The 24,912-nt window shown below is 39.1% G+C and overlaps 2 protein-coding genes across 6 annotated transcripts in view; one reads left to right on the top strand and one right to left on the bottom strand.

Moving 5' to 3' along the window:
* The first annotated feature begins 594 nt into the window (after positions 1 to 594).
* Positions 595 to 18,469, top strand: cc2d1b (coiled-coil and C2 domain containing 1B). 5 transcript variants are annotated; one of them, XM_078264383.1, is made up of 26 exons: positions 595 to 692; positions 967 to 1,107; positions 1,218 to 1,365; positions 1,741 to 1,844; positions 2,472 to 2,591; positions 3,081 to 3,227; positions 3,512 to 3,848; positions 4,319 to 4,437; positions 5,082 to 5,160; positions 5,835 to 5,912; positions 7,088 to 7,215; positions 7,424 to 7,496; positions 7,754 to 7,896; positions 7,981 to 8,110; positions 8,622 to 8,794; positions 9,154 to 9,279; positions 10,503 to 10,561; positions 10,971 to 11,087; positions 11,413 to 11,486; positions 11,872 to 11,930; positions 12,049 to 12,100; positions 12,352 to 12,451; positions 13,401 to 13,491; positions 13,625 to 13,747; positions 13,853 to 13,902; positions 14,329 to 18,469. In XM_078264383.1, the coding sequence occupies exons 2-25, from the start codon at positions 1,045 to 1,047 to the stop codon at positions 13,862 to 13,864; spliced, it is 2,655 nt and encodes an 884-aa protein (XP_078120509.1). In that variant the 5' UTR covers positions 595 to 692; positions 967 to 1,044; the 3' UTR covers positions 13,865 to 13,902; positions 14,329 to 18,469. The 5 variants fall into 5 exon arrangements, with proteins under 5 accessions (XP_078120509.1, XP_078120508.1, XP_078120510.1 ...); XM_078264382.1 differs by having other exon boundaries at positions 14,332 to 18,469; XM_078264384.1 differs by having other exon boundaries at positions 16,567 to 18,469.
* Positions 18,470 to 19,720: 1,251 nt separating this feature from the next.
* Positions 19,721 to 24,912, bottom strand: part of zfyve9a (zinc finger, FYVE domain containing 9a) — a 30,730-nt gene continuing 25,538 nt past the window's right edge. The window contains 3 exon segments of the mRNA XM_078264381.1: positions 19,721 to 21,207; positions 21,479 to 21,655; positions 24,153 to 24,258. Coding sequence (XP_078120507.1) covers positions 21,046 to 21,207; positions 21,479 to 21,655; positions 24,153 to 24,258 — 445 coding nt within the window. The 3' untranslated portion in view covers positions 19,721 to 21,045.

Genomic DNA, 24,912 nt, shown 5'->3' on the forward strand with positions numbered 1-24,912 from the left:
GTTGGTATGTTTTACCATAAGTCATTTTCATTCAAAGTATTATTTCTGATTACACAAAAGGTATTGTCATAATGTGTTTTCTTTATTCTGAGAATTCTTAATTGATTTTTTTTCTGCAGTCATAAAACAAATCTGACTGGTAGAAAAAAAATATCCTGCTGATGAAATATAATTGTTTATTTGTGTTCATTGTACTTAGCTTTCAGTATATACAGTTGCCTACAACCTCCAGTGTCCTTGGATTTCATGAAAGGTGCTATATAAATACAAGTTATTATTATTATTATTATTATTATTATTATTATTATCTATCTTAGTAATATATAAATTACACATTTTTGAATATTAGTGTTTTTTTTGTTTTAACTTGTGCCTTGGTACAGGATTGGAATTATTGTATAGACTTGTGTTTCCTATGCAGATGACAGTAAAACTTGAATCATGAGATGACTGTAAAAGTGAAAACCAGAACGATGGAACTCATTACGCCGTTAGATATATTTCTTACTTACTTAACGGATTTATTTTTGCATTGAATTCAATTCACTGGGAGCCAGGGCTGCACACGGCTGCACCTTTAAAATGATCCTTGGACGCTCCCTCGCTTTGCGCATGCGTACTCAAACAAAACCATTACCATGTCAAACCACAGAAATGAAACTGAACTACATGATGAAGTGCTGAACGAGCAGGTAAAGACCCTCATGGATAAAACTCTCCCAAGTGTTTGCTTACAGTGACTCTAAGAGTCGTCTTCTTTCTCATGAACAAACTTTTTGAGTTTGAGGCGACAAATATGGTTAGCTAACAGCTAGCCGCTCGGCTAACATAAGCGTCAGTTGGCAGCTCGTTGTCTGTTTGGAGCCACCTGATCAACCACTCACATGACTTTAACTACTGCGAGCAGACCGATGACATTACACAACAGGAAACAGATTATTGTATGTGTATTGTGTGTGTTTGTAGTTTGGATCGCTGGAGTGTCGCTTAGGGGCTTGTTAAACAACAAGCCACCACCACCACAACAACAACAACAACAACAACATGTTTGGTAAAAAGAAGAGAGCACCGCAGCCGAGAGGCCACGGCGCTGCTGCAGCCAAGCAGGTACCAACAACAACACTGATGAACGCTGCAAGCAAAGATGTTTATTGTAACGTGTTCTCTTGACAATAGCTGTCAAAGGGTGAAGTTAATCTCTTACCTCCTGGTTTCAGATGGGTCTGTTTGTAGACCTGGACCCTGAGGAGATGATGGGTATGGAGGAGGGGAATCTGGACGACCCGGACTTGGAGGATGAACTTGCTGCTATCACTGGACATAGAGCTGCTACTGCTGGAGGAAGAGCCAAACAGAAGGGGAAAAGTGAGTGCAGTGCAGCTTTTCACTTGTATATGAAGCTGTGTTGTCCCCATGCCTGGAGTCAGTACTATAGCCTGACCGATACTGGGTTTTTGATGTTGATAGCTATATTGATATTTGAGAGTATAAAAAATCTGATAATGATAGGTTCCCTTAAAGTTGTTTATTTAACAATCACCACTAAGAATTGTACTGGGCAGGACAGTTACTGTTAAAAAATAAACATGTCATTACCATCTGATAGATCGTATTGGTAGATAGTCGGTAGATATATAGACACTATTGACCGTTATATTATTACTACATTATCATGTAATATGTGTTGATGATCTCAAATACAAACCCAGTCGGATACATGACATCATGTTTGTGTCGTAGGCCCCCTGCCCATGGAAGACATCGCAAGAATGGCTGACGAGTGTATGAGAGATGAGGATGAGGATGAAGATGACAGTAACCTGGAGGATGATGAAGATCTACTGGTTGGTGTTGCTGTATATTTATCTCTGATTTTATGCCAGGGTTTGTGGCTGCTTAGATTTTAAGAACCTGGACAAAATAGTCCATTTACCAGACACATTTTACATTGAAATGAATTCAAGTAGCCTGACAAACCAAATGCAGTCATCCAACAAACAGTAAGAGACATCAAAATGAAAACTGTATTGCTTGTGGGCCTTTTGGCCATCTGTCACATGGTTTAAAAGTCTTGTTGCTTTTACACACTCATTGGAAGCAAGTAATTAATGAAATGGTTGATACACAAGTATAGTACTTATTGGTCTGAAATAACAAAGTACCCTATGTTGTAAAAATGTGGTACAGAGCTACTTTTTGCTGCAAAAGCAGAAGTCAAAGAAGATTTGTGTCAATTCTGTAACAAATATAGACTTATCCTAATATGTTGCATCTTTTTAGCCAGGGACTTATTGATTTGTAGGGCCTTCATTACATCTGCACATTTTGGTTGGCATAACTTTCATTTGTCAAACAACTGCATGTTTTACCATATGGAAAACTTGTCTCACATTCTGCACTTCTGAAATCCAGCCCTGCATATGAACAATCGAAGTTGGCTGTTGATCAGTTGCTGTAATTTACCTCATCAGGCAGAGCTACAGGAAGTGGTGGGTGAGGGGGAAGCTGAGGATGCTGTAACTGTTTCCCCCACATCCTCACTCACTGCTGAATCTTCTCAAGCTGAAAAACCTAAGTCCCCATTGACGCAGGTACAATACACGTTGCTCACTGCCAGACTTGTGTCAACATTTTAGCAGTTGCAGGTAACCAGAATGGGTATATTTGTCCTTCTGCTGGTTTACAAAATTAGCTGCCTATTTTGATCTTAAATCACCTCAGATTTTTCAGATTTTTTACATCTGTATATCCATACAATAGTTGTATCCTTCTTAACGTCACTGGTAGAATAGATTCACTTGAGACATTAATTTAACACTCTTTCTTGTGAGTATTTACATTTCCTGATACTTATCCTACCTGTGTTTCAGTCTACTGAAAATGCTTTGAATACTTGTGTGCCTAGAATTTTTAACAAGTAAATAAAGATGAGCTATAGATGTGTAGAAATAGCAATTTCCTCCTATTATTTATCTTTGGCAAATCATTTCTCAACACACAGTTCTGAGTAATTTCTTGGCCTAACAAACCAGCTGTTTTCAGATAATAATTTACAGTACCTGCCTGTTGTTTTGCTTAAGCAGCAGAAAGTAAAGGTCTCCTCAGCAGCTCCCGGCAGCCTCCAACACACCCTGGAGGAGAGAGTTATCATGTACAAGACGGCCTTACAAAACGCTAAAACTGCAGGGGATACCTCCAAAGCCAGGAGATACGATCGCGGCCTGAAGGTGAGTTAAATACTGCCTAATGACAAGATATATGCCTAACAACAACTACAGATTCGTAGAAACAACAATCTTTTGGTATTCATGTGTCTGATCACACAGTCTAACTCCATAAAGGAAGACAGCATGCTGTTTGTCATTTTTTAATATCTGTTCTCATAGTTTAAGATATTTACTTGTTTTCTCGTTTCACAGTATGTATTTTGTGCCTGGAATTACTGGACTGCAGTGATGCTTCCTTCATTACGCATTAAAGATTGACTGATTGTTAATGGTACTCTCTACAGACTCTGGAGACGATGTTAGCTGCTGTTAAAAAAGGGAGACCTGTGAACGAGGCAGAGATCCCTCCTCCAGTTGCCACTGGAGCTCCGAGTTCCGCCTCTAATCCTGCTGTTCCCCATCGACCTCCTCCCCCTGTACCTTCGCCTCCTGAAACCACTCCTGCAGATCAGCAGGGGGAGGCGGAGGCCACAATGCCACCTGCTGTAGCAGAGATCCTCACCCCCAGCAGTGAGGAGGAGCAGTCGTCCTCCGCCAGCCTGCCGTCTCTGAGCACTGTCCCATCTCCACAGGAGCAGACAAAGAAACCTGCAGGCCAGCCTCAGACCAGTCTGACAGATGGTCCGTGTTTACATTATAAGTTAAAAACTACAAAGACACTTTAAAGATGGCCAACATTGTGCATCATGGATTAGTTAACCATGACATTTGGTATCATAGATAGTGTTGTTTTCATTCCTTTTCCAAAGACTGAAACAAGGTATCAAAAGGTGTGTAGATGTTTACCAAGGTGTTCTGATATAGCAACAGTAACTAATGCAGGCTCATGCTTAGGATAAATAGCTAGACTTCTGGGATTGTGGATTAATTGTTTGGCCCTAAATTTGAGACCACTTGGTTAAATATTGGTGCATTGGTTTAAATAATCCACAAGTTAACTTTATTTTAATACTTTAAATTTGATTTCCCATTCTGTATTCCCGCGCACTTTCCACACAGTGCACTTACATGCTGTCAGCTTCTCAATATGGGATGAATGAGGGCTTTCATTGTGGTAATTGTTCTGCTATTCTGTCCTCGTGAATCCGCAGTGAACAAGGCAACCAAGACGTTGCTTTTGGAGAGACAGAAAGAATACAAGATGGCAGCACTGAGAGCCAAGAAGCAGGGAGATGCTGAGCAAGCTACGCTTTACTTCAAGACCAGCAAAGTGAGTAAAGAGACTACAACCCTAATGGATTTGTTTAAAGACAAGAGTACAGAAAAACATTATTTATTTTGTGCTATATAAATTAGTTTCAATGCTTTTTATAAAACCTATGCACGCAACAAGTATGATGCAATTCTTAATGATTAAAGATTAAATAAATAATATATATTATTTTATATATATATATATATATATATATATATAATCTAAATAATACCTTTATAAAACCGTGTTTCTGCTGCAACTGGAAGCAAACAGTTTTTGCTAAGCAGAGCAAGTTTCTGCTGTAGGAATGTAGCAGCAGCAGCTGCATTTGTGACAATGAACACACTGTTTTTTAACCTGTTGCTTTCCAGGATTATTGCTAAAGTAAATATTTGTATATACCAGACATCAGTTATGAAACTAAACCAATTTAGATGTTTTTATGTGTCAGAAATCTTTATATTTCAATGTGTAAAGTTAAATTGCTAACATACGGTTACACATCACTATTTGTGCAGTCTGTTGTCTGAGCCTGTTGCTGCATATTCTGGCTGCAGGATTTCCCTCCCAAGTATGGGAAACATGCCAACAATTTGGAAGTAGACAAAGACCATCATTATGTTTGACAGAGTTTGGGTTTGTTGTATGTTTTGGTGCAGAGGTTGGATGTGGTGATTGAGGCGTTGGAGAAAGGACAAGCAGTCGACCTGAGCGGCCTTCCTCCATCTCCAGGACAGGGTGAGGAACACTGGTATTATGTGAAAGAAGTGTATAACACACACAACCAAGCCAACTTCATTTATACAGCTCTTTTAAAAACAGAAGTTCCAAGGTGATATACTGGAGGAATACAAGTTAACTGGGGAAATATAAGCGCAAAACACACAATAAAAATAAAATGATCAAAAAATCAAGAAAAAGCCAACAAATGGGTTTTGAGATGATTTCAAGAGGCATACTGATTTGGCTTCTATTATACTTTAAGTAATACTAAGATAATAAAACAAAACTATATAAAACACTGATGTGAAGTGATTAGAAATAAATGATTACAAAAAACATAGAAAACATAGATCTAATTTGCAGGTGAATTATGATCAATCCTTAATAACAACAGAAGCAACATGTTGGGGGAACTGCAGAACAATAACTATTTGCAATGTTTAGTTAAGTTTAGTAGTTTTTATTTAGCAGTTTTATTTTCCAGACATGAGAAGAAATGAGTCTAGAAAGCCGACAGAGGTCACAAGGATCTTCCAGGGAGGGAATGTAAATGAGGAAATGTTTAATCAGTAGCTTCACCATGAAGTATATTCAGCAAATGTATGAAAACAAGTAACATTTTTTACTGGACAGAAACTTGTTGTATCTGCTTCTGTATGTTTCCATTTACCTTGTGTTAATGTGTACAGGAGGAGGCTCTGCTCCAGTGAAAGAACCTTCCTCTGGGCAAAACATAGAAGTCACCCAACTGGTGACAGCAGCTCCAGGTAGTAATCATCTACATTAGTAACTGTATGTATGTGCTTGAATTGTTGCTGTGGCATATGTTTATTTTTGACCAGTCATGCAGCTTTTCCCCCTTATTTCACTTAACAGTAGATATGACTTTAAATAGAGAAGAACACACACTGCTTGTGTTGTGCACAGCATTGTTATGTATAAGCATGCCTACAGAGACTGTTTGGAATAAAAACAATACATTCACCTGAACATTACATCAGTGTAAAAGTGAGATAGAAAACTGGATGAAAAAAGAAGTTTTCCTAAAAGAAAGATGAAAACCAACAGACTAATGTGTACAGTCTTTGGCTATATTCATCTGTCACACATCAGTAGAAGGGAATCAAACATTGCTATTTCTTAGTCTTATTTACGTATTCTTCAGTCAAGTACTTTCTGAGTTAAATAATAATGTTGTATTGTATTTTTGTTTGGAAATTATTAAATGAAAAAAGGTTTTTGATACTCAACAATGTTTAAAAAAAAAATAAATAAATATATATATATATATATAAATTTTGGTATCTGCCATGCATCAGGTACAATTATTGAAACATTTTAAACGATACCCATTCTTACAGTTAAGTCAGTTTTTCTGATTGGTATTTCTTAGCAGTATTTTTAGTTGCCACGCAAGTGCAATGACTCTAGGAATGGTAGTGCGTTTCGGGTGACCACTTTGGTCCAGACTGAAATATTTCAACAACTACAGGATGGATTGCCATGGAGATTGCTACAGATATTCAAGGTCTCTAGAGGATTAATTCTACCATCTTTGGTTATCCCCTGACATTTCATTTGGCGTCATCATCTGGTCAAAATCGTAATTTGTCCAATACTTTTATGACTAAATTCTTGCAAAACTGTTAACATTTACATCAGCCTCAGCTGTATGTTGTGTTTAGTGCTAATAAGCAAATGTTGGCATCCTAATATGCTAAACTAAGATGGTGAACATGGTAAATATTAACAATATTATAATATTAACATCAGCATGTAAGCATTATCATTGTGAGCATGTTAGCATTTAGCTTAAAGCCCTGATGTCCCTAAGTACAGCCCGACAGCGTGTCTTTAGCTTTGAGGTAACATCTCAAAACAAAAAAACACATACAGTATTTACAAACTTTGTAAACATTGTTGTCCACTGCTTTCCCATCAGCCCCAGCAGCTCCCAAAGACGTGCTGGAGGCTCTCGAGCAGAGAAGAGCCAAGTATCTGGAGGCGTCCAATCAGGCTAAAGCTGGTGGAGACGACCGCAAGGCCCGAATGCATGACCGTATCGCCAAGGTACAAGGAGAGCCTCTCCTTCTGATGTCTGTATTTACCTTTACAGAACTTTACTGCCAAACTGTTTGTCAGGCTTGGTCTTTTTCTACATGATAGTCTCTATTCCTAAAAACACTGGACTTCTAGCACTTTACAGCAACTAATCGTCTTTCCTTTTACCCTGTTACAGCAGTATTGTAAAAAATATTTATCATCTCTCCTCCTGCAGCAATACCAGAGTGCCATCCGAGCTCACAAAGCAGGAAAAGCGGTCAACTTTGAGGAGCTACCGGTTCCCCCTGGTGAGTTTCTTTTTTCATTCATGTTGTTGAGCTGGCAGTGTAATTTCCAAGTCACATTTAGCACCGTAAAATTGGATTTGAATTGTGTTTCTGGTTCTGTAGTCCTGGGGTGTTACTGTGTACTGTATCACTATTAAAGCTGTGCAAGAGTCTTTGTGCCAGCGCCACGAGACATGTTTTTGTACTTCTAATACAAACATCTAGCGTTTAAGAACTGTAATGCTAGTCAGAGTGATGAATTTGCTTTTATCTTTCAGGTTTTCCTCCAATCCCGGGCCAGAAGGCGTCAGGAGCAGAGCAGGGATTCGTTGCTGCTCTGGAGGCAGCCAATAAGCTTGCCTCCACTGATGCTTCCCAAATAGCAGATGATGAAGAAGAAGATGAGGAGAAGGAGGAGGAGGTGGGCTATCAGCAGCACATTATCATTTTTTTGATTTGGTTTTTGTTGAAAAATTGTTGATCCAGTGTTTTATGTTTGTTGTAGTCTAAGCCTGCCAGTCCAGAAGAGCCAAAGAAGCCCGTGTTAGATTTCTCCACTGCAGGGCAAGACCGGAAAAGAACTCCGTCAGCTTCACCTGACAGAACAGCTGCCAGGGAAGGACTCTCACCAACAGGTCAGTCCCCAAAAGGAAACCTGTTCTCCAAAACACCAGACACAGTTCAGCCTCTTTTGAAGCAGAAGATACCAACAAACACGACAGAAATTAAAATGAGAAATGGACATAAACAACGATACTAATTAGAGTTGCATTAGTCATTTAATCAATTATTCGAGCGAGAATTAAATGGCAACTATTATGATTAATAATTCCAGTCATTTTTTTTAAAGCAAAAAAAACCTAGTATTCTCTGGTTCCAGCTTCTCAAAGATGACGATGTTACAGTAAATTGAATATCTAATGTTTTTACACAGTTTTTGCTTGTTTTACAAAACAAATTAGCCCTAATACTTATAACGTAACAGATACCATCCAGACAAGAAGAAAAACTATTTCACATACAGGTCCTTCCACCTTCCTCTGTCAGCCATGCTACAAATGATCTTATTTGATGTATTTATCCCCACTGAAAACAACATCTAGTTGTTTACAATCCGTTAACTTTCTGTCTTTCTTTGTACTCCAGCGGGTCAGCAGCTGGAGTTTCTGGAGGGCAGGAAGAAGATGTACATGAAGGCAGCTCTGCAGGCAAAGCAGAAGAACGACATGGAGCAGGCCAAGATTTTCCTCCGCACCGCCAAGGGCTTGGAGCCCCTGATTGAGGCAGCACGCAGCGGCAAGACTGTGGACATCAGCACAGTGAGCAGACGGGAGATTTACTCTGCTACTGAATCCTTAGTATGATTCACCCAAACCCAGCTTGGTGTTAGAAATACCTTATTCAGTGACAGGAAATTGATTTGGATATAAGTAGGGGGCACACAGTAGAAATTGGTCTCAAATAGTTCTTTTTCCTCTGAAGTAATTACTTGGTTTTGGTTAAGTTGTTAAAATGTCACATAATCATTTGAAAGTAAAAGAAATTAGATTACGATTTGCTCAGTTTTTTATTTATTCATGAGGGTATTATTAGTGCTCCTATTCCTCAAAATGCACCCATTTTATATGTGATGTGAACATCCCGCTGCGGCTGACCCTCTCTGTTCTGTCACCGCTAGGTGCCGTCGCCCCCTGGTGACGAAGACGACGACTTCATCCTGGTTCATCACAGCGACGTGCAGATCTCAGAGAAAGCAGAGCAGCTTTACACACAACTGGCCAAGATCCTAAAAGAGCAGTACGAGGTAAACCATCGGTCACGGATCATGGGGTCATTGGGCGTTTTGGATTTATTCACGCACTTTCAAAAGATTGATTAAAAACGTCTTTCTTTTCACATTTTTATTTACTGCAATATGTTGATATTTACATCCTAATAAGATGTATATTAACTTATTGGGAGAAAGCAGGTAGTTCTATGTAAAATTAGACATTGAGTACCCCCATACAGCTGATGGTGTCGCCTGCGACTCAGCCGGTCAAGTTGCCAGAGGCTTGTGTTTAAAGGGACGTCACCTATTTCAACAGCCAATAGCAAAGTCAGCTTGTAAAGTCGGCTTCAAACTATAGAAATAAAATACATTTTATTTCTATGTTACAAACTGTCAACTGGTCGAAATGGCAGAGTTTGAGACGGAGGCTCAACGGGCGCCTGCAAGCACGGTAATGTGGTTGAGCGAGCTAGAGAGTGACTGAAGAGAGCGAGCAGCGTTAGAACAAAGCCATGAATCAGAGACATAAAACGTTGTTTTTGGCGTTTTGTCCCTAGAAATGTAGTCTATATCCACAACGTTCCACTTCCAGGATTACTCCAGTGCTGCCGGGAAAGCCGCCGGATTTCCGTTTCCTTCCTCTTTCTTTGTGTTGTAGACAACTAAAAATGCAACTGTAGCATCTCACTATCACAAACGTTAACCACATTCATATAGATGCAACAAATTATATATCCAGCTACAAAAAAGCCTGAAAGTCTGAAGTTAGAACGGAAGTACAAAGAGTCGTTCCTATGAAGATGATACACCGTCTCGTCGCATTGGTGTGAACTGGCAGGTTTCAGAGCGTTGCCGACCGGTGCATTGCAAGGAGTTGCACGTTTCAACCCATTTCGTGGCTGTTTCAACTGTGAGATTGACAGTCGAATCAGGCTCCTTCGATCGAAGCTTAGAATATTTGACTATTCGGGGTCACTCCTAGTAATAAGATATGGATTATATTATATTATATATATATATATATATATATATATATATATTATATTTAGTAATACCTTATTCAACTTATTCATGTTCAGAACTCCCATCGCTCCAGAATCCAACATTTTCAGCTCTCTGATGTATTTGTTATATAAGTTTCCAAATAAATTCTGACGCCAAAAAAGATTTTTTTTCCCAGTCTGGTTGCTCTGCACGGTTCTTGTTCTTGCTGTAAAGACAAACATTTTCCTTGTCTTATTGTTGCTCCTTTTTAGAAATGTATGACTCACTCCAAGCAGTTCACACATCTGGGGAACGTCACAGAAACAACAAAGTAAGCTTCTTGTTTACATACCAACTCCAAACTCGGTTATAACGCTGGACTGGGGCTGCAGCTAACAACTATTAGCAATATGTCTGTTTATCTATTTGGATTAAATGGATTATACATTTTCTAAAAGGATACCATTGTCCAGTCTATGAAATGTAACAAAAATAATTTACCAAAGTCTTTTACCAGATCCCAAAGTGATTTTATCAGATTGTTTATTTTGTCTGACAAACAGTCAAAAAACCCAAATGTTTCTTTTTATATATTTGATTTGACTGAACACCTGATTATTTAAATCTTGAAATACACAGCGAACAACAACATGATGTTATAAAAGTAACAACCATGTAGAGCTGGCTGATGTCTCACAAACGATCTTTCCTCTTCCTGTTTGTGTGTGCGTGCGCTCCAGGTTTGAGAAGATGGCGGAGAGCTGTAAGAAGAGTCTGGAGGTCCTGAAGCTGGCTCAGTCGAGAAGTCTTCCTCCTCCTAAACATCATTTTGAGGAGAGATCGTTTCACACTGTCAGGTGGGAACTTTAAAAAAAAAAAAAGATTAAACTGCAGTTATATATTTAAACGGGAAAACTACCTACATTTAAGAATTCCATTATGTTATTTCCAATCCCAGGAAAGTACAATCAATATTTGTGAATATGAGCTACTCTCTCTCAAAGTCAGAAACCAGAGAAGTATTTCATCATCTGACTGGTACCTTAAACAACACGCCCCCACTGACCGCCCCCTGCATTGTTTTAACTCAGGGCTGTTTTTGGTCTGAATCCCCTATAATAAACACACAGATTAATTGTTGAATTAATACAGTACCTCTCTCTGTCTTTCCTTCCCTTTCAGGATATTTCCAGACCTGAGCAGCACTGACATGGTTGTTGTCATCGTCAAAGGGATGAATCTTCCTGCTCCGAGTGGTAAGAACAAACGTCTTCATCTACCAGTACAGCAGGTCCACATAGTGTCTGCAACTACTGGAAGAAATGGTTCTGAAGACACTTAAAAAGTAGTGTCTTCAATTCAGTTTAAGAAGCCTTAAAATGATGGTTTCTTGCTTTGCTGTTATTCTGGTGAAAACTTAAATCCTACTTGAAATCTTATCAATAAGTCTAGTTATTTTCATTTAGATTTTTTTTCTGTGTTGGATTTGATCTTGTTCTCAGTTTAAAGTACCACTGAAAATCTCTTCAAGTGTTTGTCATTATAACCAAAAACTAAACAATCAAACTTAAACAGATGTAAAATAATAAAAAAGGCACATACTGGTTGATGCTTTGTATATACTTTCTCTTCCTCCCTCAGGAATCCAACCAAATGATCTGGATGCATACGTCAAGTTCGACTTCCCTTACCCCAGCACGGTAACAGACTCAAACTACAGCTCGTTTTCATTTTCACTGTTAACCCCAGGCTGCTGGGAGGATTTGAACAGGTGACTTTTTTTCCTTAAAGTGTTAGTTTTTGTTTTGTTGCCATCAGGAGCAGCCGCAGAAACACAAAACAGCTGTCATCAAGAACACTAACTCCCCGGGTGAGACATGAACAACATCACTGTAGATTTGTGTGTCAGATATTTGTATCAACAAAAAAAAATATATATAGATAGTAGATAGTAGTATAGTAGATGTAGATTTTGTTTACAAAATAGTTGTTTTTGAACAAATGAATTAGAGTTTCAGGTAGAACCATGCAAAATCAAACTGTAAATAATTGTGTATGTGTCTGTAATACTTCATGTGTAAAGTCTCAGAAGGCTGCATCTCTTTATCTCTTTTAAACCAGAATATAACCAGAGCTTTACCCTGTCAATCAACCGTAACCACCGCGGCTTCAGGAGGGTGGTGACGTCTAAAGGCCTCAAACTGGAGCTGCTGCACAAAGGGTGAGTCGCCGCCAGCTGCTCCTCCTGCTCAAAGGGGAACGTTTGGAAGATTACTTCTATACTCAGCAAAAAAAAAAAAGAAACGTCCTGTCACTTTCAACTGCTTCTATATTTTAAGCAAACTCAAAATATGCAAATATTTGTATGAACATTAAAAGATTTAACAACGAAGACATAAACTGAACAATTTTCACAGACATGTGACTAACAAAAATGGAATAATGTGTCCCTGAACAAAGGGGGGGGTCCAAATCAAAAGTCAGTATCTGGTGTGGCCACCAGCTGTATTAAGTACTGCAGTGCATCTCCTCCTCGTGTACTGCACCAGACTGGCCACTTCTTGCGGTTGTTGTTGCCATCCTGTACCTGTCCCGCAGGTGTGATATTCGGATGTACCGATCCTATGCAGGTGTTGTTACACGTGGTCTTCCACTGCGAGGACGATCAGCTGTGCTTCCCGTCTCCCTGTAGCGCTGTCTTAGGCGTCTCACAGTAGGGACATTGCAATGTATTGCCCTGGCCACATCTGCTGTCCTCATGCCTCCTTGCACCATGCCTAAGGCATGCTCATGCAGATTAGCAGGGACCGTGGGCGTCTTTCTTTTGGTGTTTTTCAGTGTCAGTAGAAAGGTCTCTTTACTTTCCTAAATTTCTTATAACTGTGACCTTAATTGCCTACCGCCTGCAAGCTGTTATTGTCTTTTCGTTCATTAATTGTTTATGGTTCATTGAACAAGCATGGAAAACATTGTTTAAACCCTTTACTTAATGAAGATCTCTAAAGTTATTTTGATTTTTACAAAAGTATCTTTTCAAATACAGTGTCCTGAAAAAGGGGTGTTTCTTTTTTTGCTGAGTTTAGTTTTATGTCCACATCGGTTAGCAAAGTATCTCCAAATACTGAGAAGTTAACAGGAAAGTCAACGTGGTTTTTTTTTTTTATTCACAGCGGTTTCTTACGGAGCGACAAGCCGATTGGGACGGCCCTTGTAAAGCTGGAAAAACTGGAGTCACAGAGTGAAATCAGGGAGATCGTAGAGGTGAGTTAGATTGAAACAACACCAAGGCCACAAAACAAAGCTGATCGAGAGAGATGGAGGCATAGCGGTCTTGTATCTAAGATGTTCACTGACTGATAAATAGTAACTAAGACCTTGTTGTCTCTGTTATCAGGTGATGGACGGTCGTAAGGCCACAGGAGGGCGTGTTGAAGTGAAGATCCGCCTGCGGGAGCCTCTGAGCGGACAGGACATGCAGATGAGCACAGAGCGCTGGCTGGTGATCGACCAGTCACAGGTTACATCAAATATACAGCGTTTATATTTTTGCAGCATTGCACCTCAAAAGACAAACCTGAGATTGTGTAAAAATGTCTGATGTTGGGTTCTTTTTATCTCCAAGGTTCTTGTTTAGATGCTGCTGCAAGATTAAAGATGACTCACAAGATAAAGGTAATTCTTTTTTGCTTGAAATAGGAAATATGTTTATTAATGCTGAGAGTTGAGAGGGTAGATGCCACTCTCATGTCTCTATGTTAAATACGAAGTACCCGACTATTTCTTGTCTGGGAGCAGTTACCTTTGGTTTTTGTAAAAATGAACACACACAAACAAACAAAATATAACATGTTAATAAGTGAGCTTACGAGGTGCTGGTAGGCAGAGCTAGGCTAGCTGTTTCCCCTGTTTCCAGTCTTTGTGCTAAGCTAAGCTAAGCTAAGCGGCGTCCAGGTACAGTTTTATATTGGCGTATGTGAGTGGTGTTGACCGTCTCATCTAACTCTTGGCAAGCATGACAAGAAGTTATTTTCCGAAATGTCGAACTGTTCTTTTAAATGTAGGCGTGTTTGTGTATATTTGATTAACTTCTTTGTCTAGCAGATTAAAGGCACTTAATAAAAAAACACTCGGAGGAGGACGGAGTTTGGGATGTGATGAGGACGGTCTGTTGTTCAGAGTGGACTCTACTACACGGGTCTTAGACTTGGTAAAACTTTTGCACATTTGCAAGACACAAGAGCTCCCTTTCACACTGCAGTCCACCAGGAGCAGACATGGAGCCCTCCGTCTTCAGTCTGACACCAGCTGATGGACAAATACTTGTGATGCACCAGGGCAGACTTGCAACAAGGGGAAGCCTCCTTAAATCAGAGAAAACTATTCAGGCAAAGATTACAGTTTTCCAAAAAGTCTCCTCGTGTATCACTCCATCTCCTGGAGGACGGCAGGCAGCGTTTCCTCTGCTAAGGGGCTCTAAACTGATCCTGCTGCCCAACATGACTTCAGTTAATATATCAAAGAATGTGTCCATATTCTTCATATTATTACAGCTCTGGTATCTAGAACTGCACCTATGCACTAATACCAAAGTAATCACTGTTGCTGTAAAATCCTGCATATTTGAAATCGCCAGTTAGCTGCCAAATCTGTTACTATGACATGAGAAGTTTAATGTGTGACAGGACTGTTTTTTTATTATTTTTCCCCACACAATTCATCAGTTTTGTTTCAAGTGTGAGAATGCAGGCAGACGCAGCAACTCTCATAGATGTTTTAAAGGAGTAAGCCAAGAAATGATGATACTGTATACTATGGTACGATTATATATTTATTTGGAAGACCACACTCCCTTTTTGGCACCTTTCACTTTGATTAGTAAGTCCTCTACTTGTGGTCACTAAACTGCACACTCACTTATCTGTGGCTTTAGGTGTGTTAGATTTATATTTGTCTTGTTTACACTTAATAACAAATCTGTGCAAAATCACAACTGAGCTGAGTTTGGCTGATCTTCAATTGCTTATGTCTAAAAAGATAAACATAATTTTTTTCTTAAGGCAGAAATCCATTATTACACAGATAAGATGTTTAAAAGGTAATTTTAAGTAATCACGACTGGATGAACTTTGAGTTAGGGTTAGTTAGTTTCCTGTAGATATTTAAGTTAAAGGAATAGTTTGACCTTTTGGAAAAGTGTATTTACAGTATGTTCATTCTTGCAGAGAGTCCAATGAGAAGATTGATATCACTCTTGTGTTAAAAATGAAGCTAGAGCCAGGACACAATTAGCTTAGCATAAATACAAGAAAGAGGGGTCAAACGGCTAGCCTAGCACCCTCCAAAGTTAAAAAAAATACACCTACCAGCCCCTCTAAATTTCACTAATTAACAAGACTCCAATTAGTGAGGGCTTTAGAGGTGCTGACAGGTGTATTAGTTTGTTTCGACAGAGCCAGGCTAGCCATTTCACCCTGCTTCCAGTCTTTATGCTAAATTTAGCTAATCACCTCCTAGTCTAGCATTGCCAGACCTTCCTCCACAGCGCTGCGAAGGAGGGTCTGGCTACTCCACACAGCATTCTGGGATGGGAGAAAAACGTGCTCTTATTTATTGGCATTTCTTTAAACCAATCACAATCGTCTTGGGGGGCCCTAAGCTCCACACAGAGCCGCCGCAAAATAGCCTCGGGAAGGAACTTGTTTTGGTGGAACGTGTGTACGTTCAAAGGTTGTTTTAGTCGTGCAACAGGAAACTCTGATCAGACGGATAGTCTAGCTAGCTGTCTCCTGCAGAGATCTGAGGAGCAGTTAAGCATAGTCCTCAAAAATCAACCGGAGTTTAAAATCCCAACACAAAGAAGGAGCGGAAGGAAACGGACATTGGCCAAAAAGAGGTGCATCCGGCGTAATTTCTGGCGTCACCGGAGCAATCCCGAAAGTTGAATGTCGTGGATATAGACTAATCACCTCCTGACTCTTGCACAATATATTATAATAATAATCACAAACAAAAGATTGGTGAAAGATCTTTTCATCGGACTCTCGACAAGAAAGAAAATAAGTGTATTTTCCCAAATGGCAGACTATTCCTATACGTGTTGCACGGCTTTTTTTAACAATGCATCAGACCCCGGATGAATACGTGTTTTAACTGTTTTAAATGGTTACTTACCCATTGCGATATGAACCCATGCAGATTGAATTTGTTTTGTGCTGCTCAAATCTTTATAAAATAACATTTGAAATAATTAACAATGATTGAAAGTAGAGTTTTGACCTTGGAAAATGCAACTTGAAAAAATAGTTTTCAAGGAAAATAATGAACTTTCTATCTCAGCTTTAGGGTAGCATGGACAAGAAGTCCTTTCAGTGTTGGACATTTGAACATCAACCACATCTGCTGATCAAAAGCTAAATGGATCTTTATGGTGAGATTGTTAACGTCATTGTTAGCTTTGTCAGTTAATGTGTCTTTTCATAAACAAAGTCCCATCTAAGTAGTTTTATTGGAGCAACTTTCTACTGAAGATTTAGTCCTAAATGAACACTGTGGGTTTGAGTAAGATTGAACATTGTTTCTAAAAAGACACGTTGCTGTTAAGAGTAAATGAAACGAGTGAACTGACCATTTAAAGTGCCCATATTATGCTCATTTTCAGGTTCATAATTGTATTTTGAGGTTGTACCAGAATAGGTTTACATGGTTTAATTTTCAAAAAACACCATATATTTGTTGTACTGCACATTGCTGCAGCTCCTCTTTTCACCCTGTGTATTTAGATCTCTGTTTTAGGTACAGAGTGAGGCATCTCACTTCTATCCCATCTTTGTTGGGAGTTGCACATGCGCGGTAGCTAGGTAAGGACTACTAGCTAGAAGAACAACCTCGTTCTCAATGGCAAAACACTGCTACAACACACACGAGTTCACCCTAATCTACAAAAGAAATTGTATGGAACTACTTACATGTCCCTCGTTTGCAGGTATTCCACGCAAAGTTGGAAGTGCGCCCTCGTTTAGAAGAAGTCTCCCGGCTAATCCTGCCTTGTACTGACCGAAGTTGGAGAAACAGCTAGCTGATGTGGTATTAGCTAAAGTGGTTAACGCACACCAAATGTTTCAGCCGATGACGTAGACGGCCCTGCCGATTTTGATCAGCTCACCCGGAGACTGAAGGCAGGATACATTCAGAAACCCATATCTCACTCAAAACAGCATGGATGTTTGTTTTTTCCAAGTTTGTATGCGTGTAGAAGCACCAAATAACACCCCAAATCCCAGAAAAGGTGATTTTTTTCATAATATGGGCACTTTAAAGGTTCAACTGCAGCATTGTAATAAATGCTACACAAGAAGCCATAACCTACTGAGCCAATTACATAAGTACCATTATCCAACAGGTTTACCTCCAAACTGTCTGTAACATTATTTAGTTGCCAAACGTTACTGTGGTCACAACATTTGTTTCTTCTTTTTAGGAAAAAATCATGAATGCAATGTTAAATTCACTATAAACATAGGCCTACATAATTAATACCCATCACTTTATTTTACTTGTTTACAAAGATTGATGTTTATATTTACAAAATGATAATCACTAAAAACTGAATTAAGGCTAGATTGTTTTTAATTGAATTTGCCTACCCTGCTTAAAAATGTACCAAATTAAAAATCTTGTTTTCATTTTGCTCTGTCAAGTATTTTTCTAATGTTGCTTTCTTAGTAAAAAAAAAATCTGAATTGAGAATGTAACTTTTGAAGAATCTAAACAGAAGGCAAAAACTAAAGCACTCATTTTCATTTTCTATAAGTTTTTATTTTACATATACTACAGTTTTTTGATAAAGACCACTTTTGACATTTGTAGTGTGAAGAAAAAAAAAGATCTACAGGGTTTTTGGCTTTTCAAACAGTTTTGACAGATTTTTATTTAAAAAAAAACAAACTTATTTTAACAAAACCCAGTCAATGTCAGAACTGAATGATTTTTTTTTTTTGTTTCATCCATAAACTAGAAGATATAACTGTTAAAATGCAAAGTTGATTTGCTCTCTTCACCGTTTCAAGCTTGTTTGCATGCAGTGTTATAAGTTTGGATAGTAACATCTTACAACTGAATACAAAAAAAATTGCTACTTTTTAAGTCAAACAAATTGCACCTTTTTTCTTTTGGATTTAGGACATATTGCACACGTCAGATAACGCCAAAATCGAACATAACAGAAAACAGGAAGTCAAAATCCTCATGTCTCCTCTTCATTAATGCTAATTTATAAAAACAGAACTGCCGGTGGCGGCTGATGAACGTCACATAGTGAAGACACAGTGATTGAGATACACCAACTCTGGTATGATCACAGTAGTAAACCCAGAACTGGTGACCTTTGACCTCTCATTCAGTCTTTACTGAACATTTAATCGGCTTCACTAACTTTGCTACAGTAGCTTCTAAAATACTTCAAATTGAGTAATAAACGAATACAGAACAGCTACGGGTCTAATTTAAACTCGCCGAAGCGTCGGCTCGTCTGCAGATTTTCATGTGATTGTCTGATTCTCACTTGTGATGACGAGATTGTTCATCTCCGATAAAATGCTTTACCAAAACCTCTCTTACTGTATTAACAGTAATTTTGTTGTGTTGCCCCTTCTGGTTTTATATTAGCATGATTAAAGATGGAGAAATTGCCATAATGCAGAATGATTACTGTACAGAGCATTTTGACATGACAGGGTGGTTTTTGGTGATTAGTCTAGCCAGAAACAAAACACACATTTTGCAGATTTTAACAGAAACAGGAGGAATACATTCTTATATTTTTTCCAGGTCTGCGTTGCTAAAGGAGAGCACAATCCAGAGCAGAAAGAGATGGGCTGCAGCAGCGATCTGTAAATAGACGCACAAACAGTTGAGGCCTTCTGAAGATGACAGATCAGCGATCTGCAGGGTTCCTAGGCAGGTCTAAACATTAATTTTTTTTTTTTTTAAAAGTCTGGAGCAGGATGTTCGTGATTTCAGGACTGTGGAAGGATAATAAGTTGCAGGAAATGTTAAATGAAATACATTCAGCTTCAGGTCAAGCAAACTCTTGTTTCTGCTGGAACCCCAGATCTTTACGTTGAAAAAAAAAGAAGAAAAAAAAACATGTCTTTGAGGACGCAGCGGCAACCCAGATGCTCGCTTTCACTCTCCTATTAATGGCTTAGAATCCAGTGCACTGCTTCTGCAATTTAATAAAAGAGATTTTTTATTTATATATATATATATATATATATATATATATATATATATATATATTCATTCAACGGTTATTCTCTTTCTCTCAACCACTGCAGGACAAACAAGTGCTGATTATGTAGAAGCTTGAGTTGATGAATGAGATTTTAAAACTGATTTCCCTCTTCAGCTTTATGTACAGATTGAGTTTATCAATAAAGCATTGGAACCTCTTTTTTTTTTTTTAAATCAGCTGTCTACTGTAGGACAAAAAGGGTTTTATGTCATTTTATTTCACAGAGCGTCAGTCAGAGGAGTCCATGACGGTAACTTCAGTAATACTGTCTTTCACTGGGATCTCTGGAGGCTACAGATACACAGTTCGAATGGAGAAGTTGTTACGCCTACAAAAAAATATGTACAACAGGTTAATGGATTTATCCATGAAGTAAAGCATCTGGTGATTGATGAGTAAAGCTTAAAAGAGGTGAAACTAAAATGTTTTTTTGTCTTTTCACTTGATGAATTGCTGCTGCAGACACTGAGCACCATGGTGCAAAAAACTAAAAATCACCACACAGACACAACCTCCAACTCCTCATCTAATGATTTGTAGACGTAACGTTCAGAGGAATAGTCTGGACTTGTCAGCGATGGATATGAGTCTTCTTTGTTTTAGAGTGTCCGTGCTACACAGCCTACAGAGTGCTCCAGGACCCCCGGCTGCCACAGGGACATTGGAGTGACGGGTGAGCTACGTACAATACCTATGGAAAGTATTTACCCTCCCTGGAAGTTTTACTGTTTTAGGATATAAGTAGGACTAATTTGCTATGAATCTTCCAAACACAGCGCGCGCGCACACACACACCTCTCTCTTTACTCAGAGTCAGAAAATGGAATGAAACTATTACAAGGGCAATTTAGTTCAGCGTGTAGTAAGAGGGTAACAATAAACCAAAAAACCTTTCAGTAGCATAAAATCTCAACGTGGTGCAGACCTGTAGCAGAGCGGAGATGCTTTACATAATGGATACATACTGCTGTATATATTTAGGGCTCACTGTGGTGTGTAATGATTTAGGTGTGCCCTATTAAAAGGGGGTAAATACTTGTTTAAACATGTATTTTGTGTTTTATATTTATAATTAATTCATAGGACTTTGTAGAGATCGGTAGAGAGGGTCTTCAATCAAATCTACTTTGAATTAATGTTGTTAAAGGGGGGCGGGGGTAACGCTTTTTATAGGCACTGTAACACTACACTGGGGTCAGACAGTATGATCTCTGGTGTTCATTTCCTGCTCGGAGCACCTCGGATGACCACCAGAGATCAGGAGTAGCTGTCGGCTGAGCTTCAGGTACACAGCACACAGACCGATGATGCTGCTCGGAGCTTCCTCAGGCCCCGGCCGCCTCTGGAGCAACAGATGGCGGTTGGATGCATAGGTTTGACTTGAGGAGTGCTACCCCGTCTGGCACGCCACAGTTTTCGGGCTCTTTTGAAGTGCCAACGGTTGAAAGGAGACGATGGAGGACCGGGCCGTGAGATGGCGTCAGAAAGTAAACGATGTTTTCGAGTTGAAGCTCCAAAGACTCCTAGGAGATGATCTCCAGGATGTAGAAGACCAGCTCCATGACCACCGGGCCCTCGCTCAGCTGACACGCCCCGCCGTGGATGACGGGGATCAGAGCGCTGTCCAGGTCGCTCAGGTACTGAGGCAGGAGAGGCTGGCCGTTACTTCCCGCCAGGTAACCCACCTGTAACGATGAGGACAGGTTAGACTGGATCTTCACTGCTGTCAGCGTACAGCGAATCATCTAGATTCAGTAGGTTTGGTCTCTTAAATCTTTCAGACAGCAGTGTACCTACAAAAATAGTTCATTTACAGTTAGCTGAAACAAACACATTATTGTCTCCCGTCTCTCCATTTTTCTTTTCTTTCACCTGCAAACACTGTTTGTAAAAATTGGCTATAGATAAAGTTTGTGTGCTTGCAATAATGCCTCCGTTTCATCTGAACCGTCCCACCTGGTCCGAGTCCAGTGTAACCCTTAGTCCCAGTTTGGCCATGCCGTCCTCCTTCAGCAGCTTCAGGTGCGGACAGAGCGCCATGCAGAAAGCTCTCGCCACGTTCTCCGTCAGCCGGCTGTGGTCGGCCGGGTCGCTCAGACCGTTGGGTTGATCTTCACTCTGGAGGAAAAACACCTGAGGAAAAGAAACAATATTTTTGTGTGCTTTTTAACACATAAGTTACAGACAGCTCCAACAATACAAGCAGAGTATGTGATGTACACCAAGCTAATGTACCTTACAGACTCGAAGAGATGACTAGATTTATTTCATAAGACAGTTACTATATTATTGTATCAGAATTTAATTAGGTCTCAGTTAAAAAGGAACGCGGCATTCAAACCAGCGGCTTCACTGTTTAGTTACAAATAAATAAATAAATGTTATATATATTGTATTTTGAGGTTGTACCAGAATAGGTTTAATTTTCAAAAAACACCATATATTTGTTGTACTGCACATTGCTGCAGCTCCTCTTTTTCACACATTATATATATATATATATATATATATATATATATATATATATATATATATATATATATATATATATATATATATATATATATATACACACACACACACACACACACACATATATATATATATATATACATATACATATATATACACACACACACACACACATATATATATACATACATACACATATATATATACATACATACATACACATATATATATATACATACATACACATATGTATGTATATATATATATACTACATACCCATATATATATATATATATATATACATACACACACACACACATATATATATATATACATACACACACACACACATATATATATATATACACACACACACACACACACATATATATATATATATATATATATATATATATATATACACACACACACATATACATATATACACACACACACACACATATATATATATATATATATATATATATATATATATACAGTGGTGTGAAAAAGTGTTTGCCCCCTTCCTCATTTCCTGTTCCTTTGCATGTTTGTCACACTTAAGTGTTTCGAACATCAAACCAATTTAAACAAAAGTCAAGGACAACACAAGTAAACACAAAATGCAATTTGTAAATGAAGGTGTTTATTATTAAAGGAGAAAAAAAATCCAAACCATCATGGCCCTGTGTGAAAAAAGTGATTGCCCCCCTTGTTAAAACATACTATAACTGTGGTTGTCCACACCTGAGTTCAATTTCTCTAGCCACACCCAGGCCTGATTATTGCCACACCTGTTCACAATCAAGGCATCACTTAAATAGGAGCTGCTTGACACAGTAAGGTCCACCAGAAGATCCTTAAAAGCTACACATCATGCCGAGACCCAAAGAAATTCAGGAACAATTGAGAAAGAAAGTAATTGAGATCTATCAGTCTGGAAAGGGTTATAAAGCCATTTCCAAAGCTTTGGGAATCCAGCGAACCACAGTGAGAGCCATTATCCACAAATGGCGAAGACATGGAACAGTGGTGAACCTTCCCAGGAGTGGCCGGCCGCCCAAAATTACTCCCCAAGAGCGCAGCGACGACTCATCCAAGAGGTCACAAAAGACCCCACAACAACGTCCAAAGAACTGCAGGCCTCACTTGCCTCAGTTAAGGTCAGCGCTCATGCCTCCACCATCAGGAAAAGACTGGGCAAAAATGGCCTGCATGGCAGAGTTCCAAGGAGAAAACCACTGCTGAGCAAAAAGAACATCAAAGCTTGTCTCACTTTCTCCAGAACACATCTTGATGATCCCCAAGACTTTTGGGACAACATTCTGTGGACCGATGAGACAAAAGTGGAACTCTTTGGAAGGTGTGTGTCCAAGTATATCTGGCGTAGAAGGAACACTGCATTTCATAAAAAGAACATTATACCAACTGTAAAATATGGTGGTGGTAGTGTGATGGTCTGGGGCTGTTTTGCTGCTTCAGGACCTGGAAGACTTGCTGTGATAAAAGGAACTATGAATTCTGCTGTCTACCAAGAGATCCTGAAGGAGAATGTCCGACCATCTGTTCGTGTACTCAAGCTGAAACGAACTTGGGTTCTGCAGCAGGACAATGATCCTAAACACACCAGCAAGTCCACCACCGAATGGCTGAAGAAAAACTAAATGAAGACTTTGGAGTGGCCTAGCCAAAGTCCTGACCTGAATCCTATTGAGATGTTGTGGTATGACCTTAAAAAGGCCGCTCATGCTCGAAAAACCCTCTAATGTAACTGAATTAGGACAATTCTGCAAAGATGAGTGGGCCAAAATTCCTCCAGGACGCTGTAAAAGCCTCATTGCACGTTATCGCAAACGCTTGGTTGCAGTTGTTGCTGCTAAGGGTGGCCCAACCAGTTATTAGGTTTAGGGGGCAATCACTTTTTTCACACAGGGCCATGATGGTTTGGATTTTTTTTTCACCTTTAATAATTAACACCTTCATTTACAAATTGCATTTTGTGTTTACTTGTGTTGTCCTTGACTATTGTTTAAATTGGTTTGATGTTCAAACACTTAAGTGTGACAAACATGCAAAGGAACAGGAAATGAGGAAGGGGGCAAACACTTTTTTCACACCACTGTATATATATATATATATATAGTCAGCTGTATTGTACCTCTGTCCAGCGGATGACTTTTCCGTTGGCTTTAAACTCCGAGCCATGAAAGATCTTGACGCTGGTGATGGACTCCATAGACTTCCCATCGATCGGACTGATGACACTGAATAACCACAACACACAAAACAACAGCGTTTCATTAAACAGAGTTTAAGGATTTAGAAACAGAGCAAACAAGTACATGTAAAGCAGAAGTAAAAAATGAGGAGCAATTGATTAGGATTCAAGACAAGTTTTAAAATCTGGGTGGGAGATTTCCTTTAGCAGCTACTGCCCTTGAGCAAGGCACTGACCTGCCAGCTGCTTGGTTGGGGATCATATGACTGTGGCTGAGGTTTGATTTTTCTTGATTCTCTACACGAGAGCACAAAAGACTTTTGTAACCGCTGTCCCTGTGCCAGATGTTAAGTTTGTCGATAAAAAAATATTGAATATGGAAAACCATAAAGCCATATGGATTAGGGGGCCTCCTGCAACAAAAATATTTTATTTCAAATGCAAAAATCACCACTCTAAATAAAAAATGTGTTTTATTTGTATCTTTTACTGGTGAACTGTGTTTTTGTTCTATATGTTCTTGTGCGGCTTTTTGTGTTTTGCAGAGCTGAAGACAATGTTCTTCTCTGGTGGATATTACACACTTCTAGGTTTCTACAAAAATAAAGTGCAGGAGGCCTGAGGAGAATAAAAGTCGAGCAGTTATCTAGTGAAATACGGGTTAAAGCAGCTACTGTGCATATAATGAAGTGATATAGTA

This window comes from Sander vitreus, chromosome 12 (genome assembly GCF_031162955.1).
Source record: "Sander vitreus isolate 19-12246 chromosome 12, sanVit1, whole genome shotgun sequence".
Taxonomy (NCBI): Eukaryota; Metazoa; Chordata; class Actinopteri; order Perciformes; family Percidae; genus Sander; species Sander vitreus.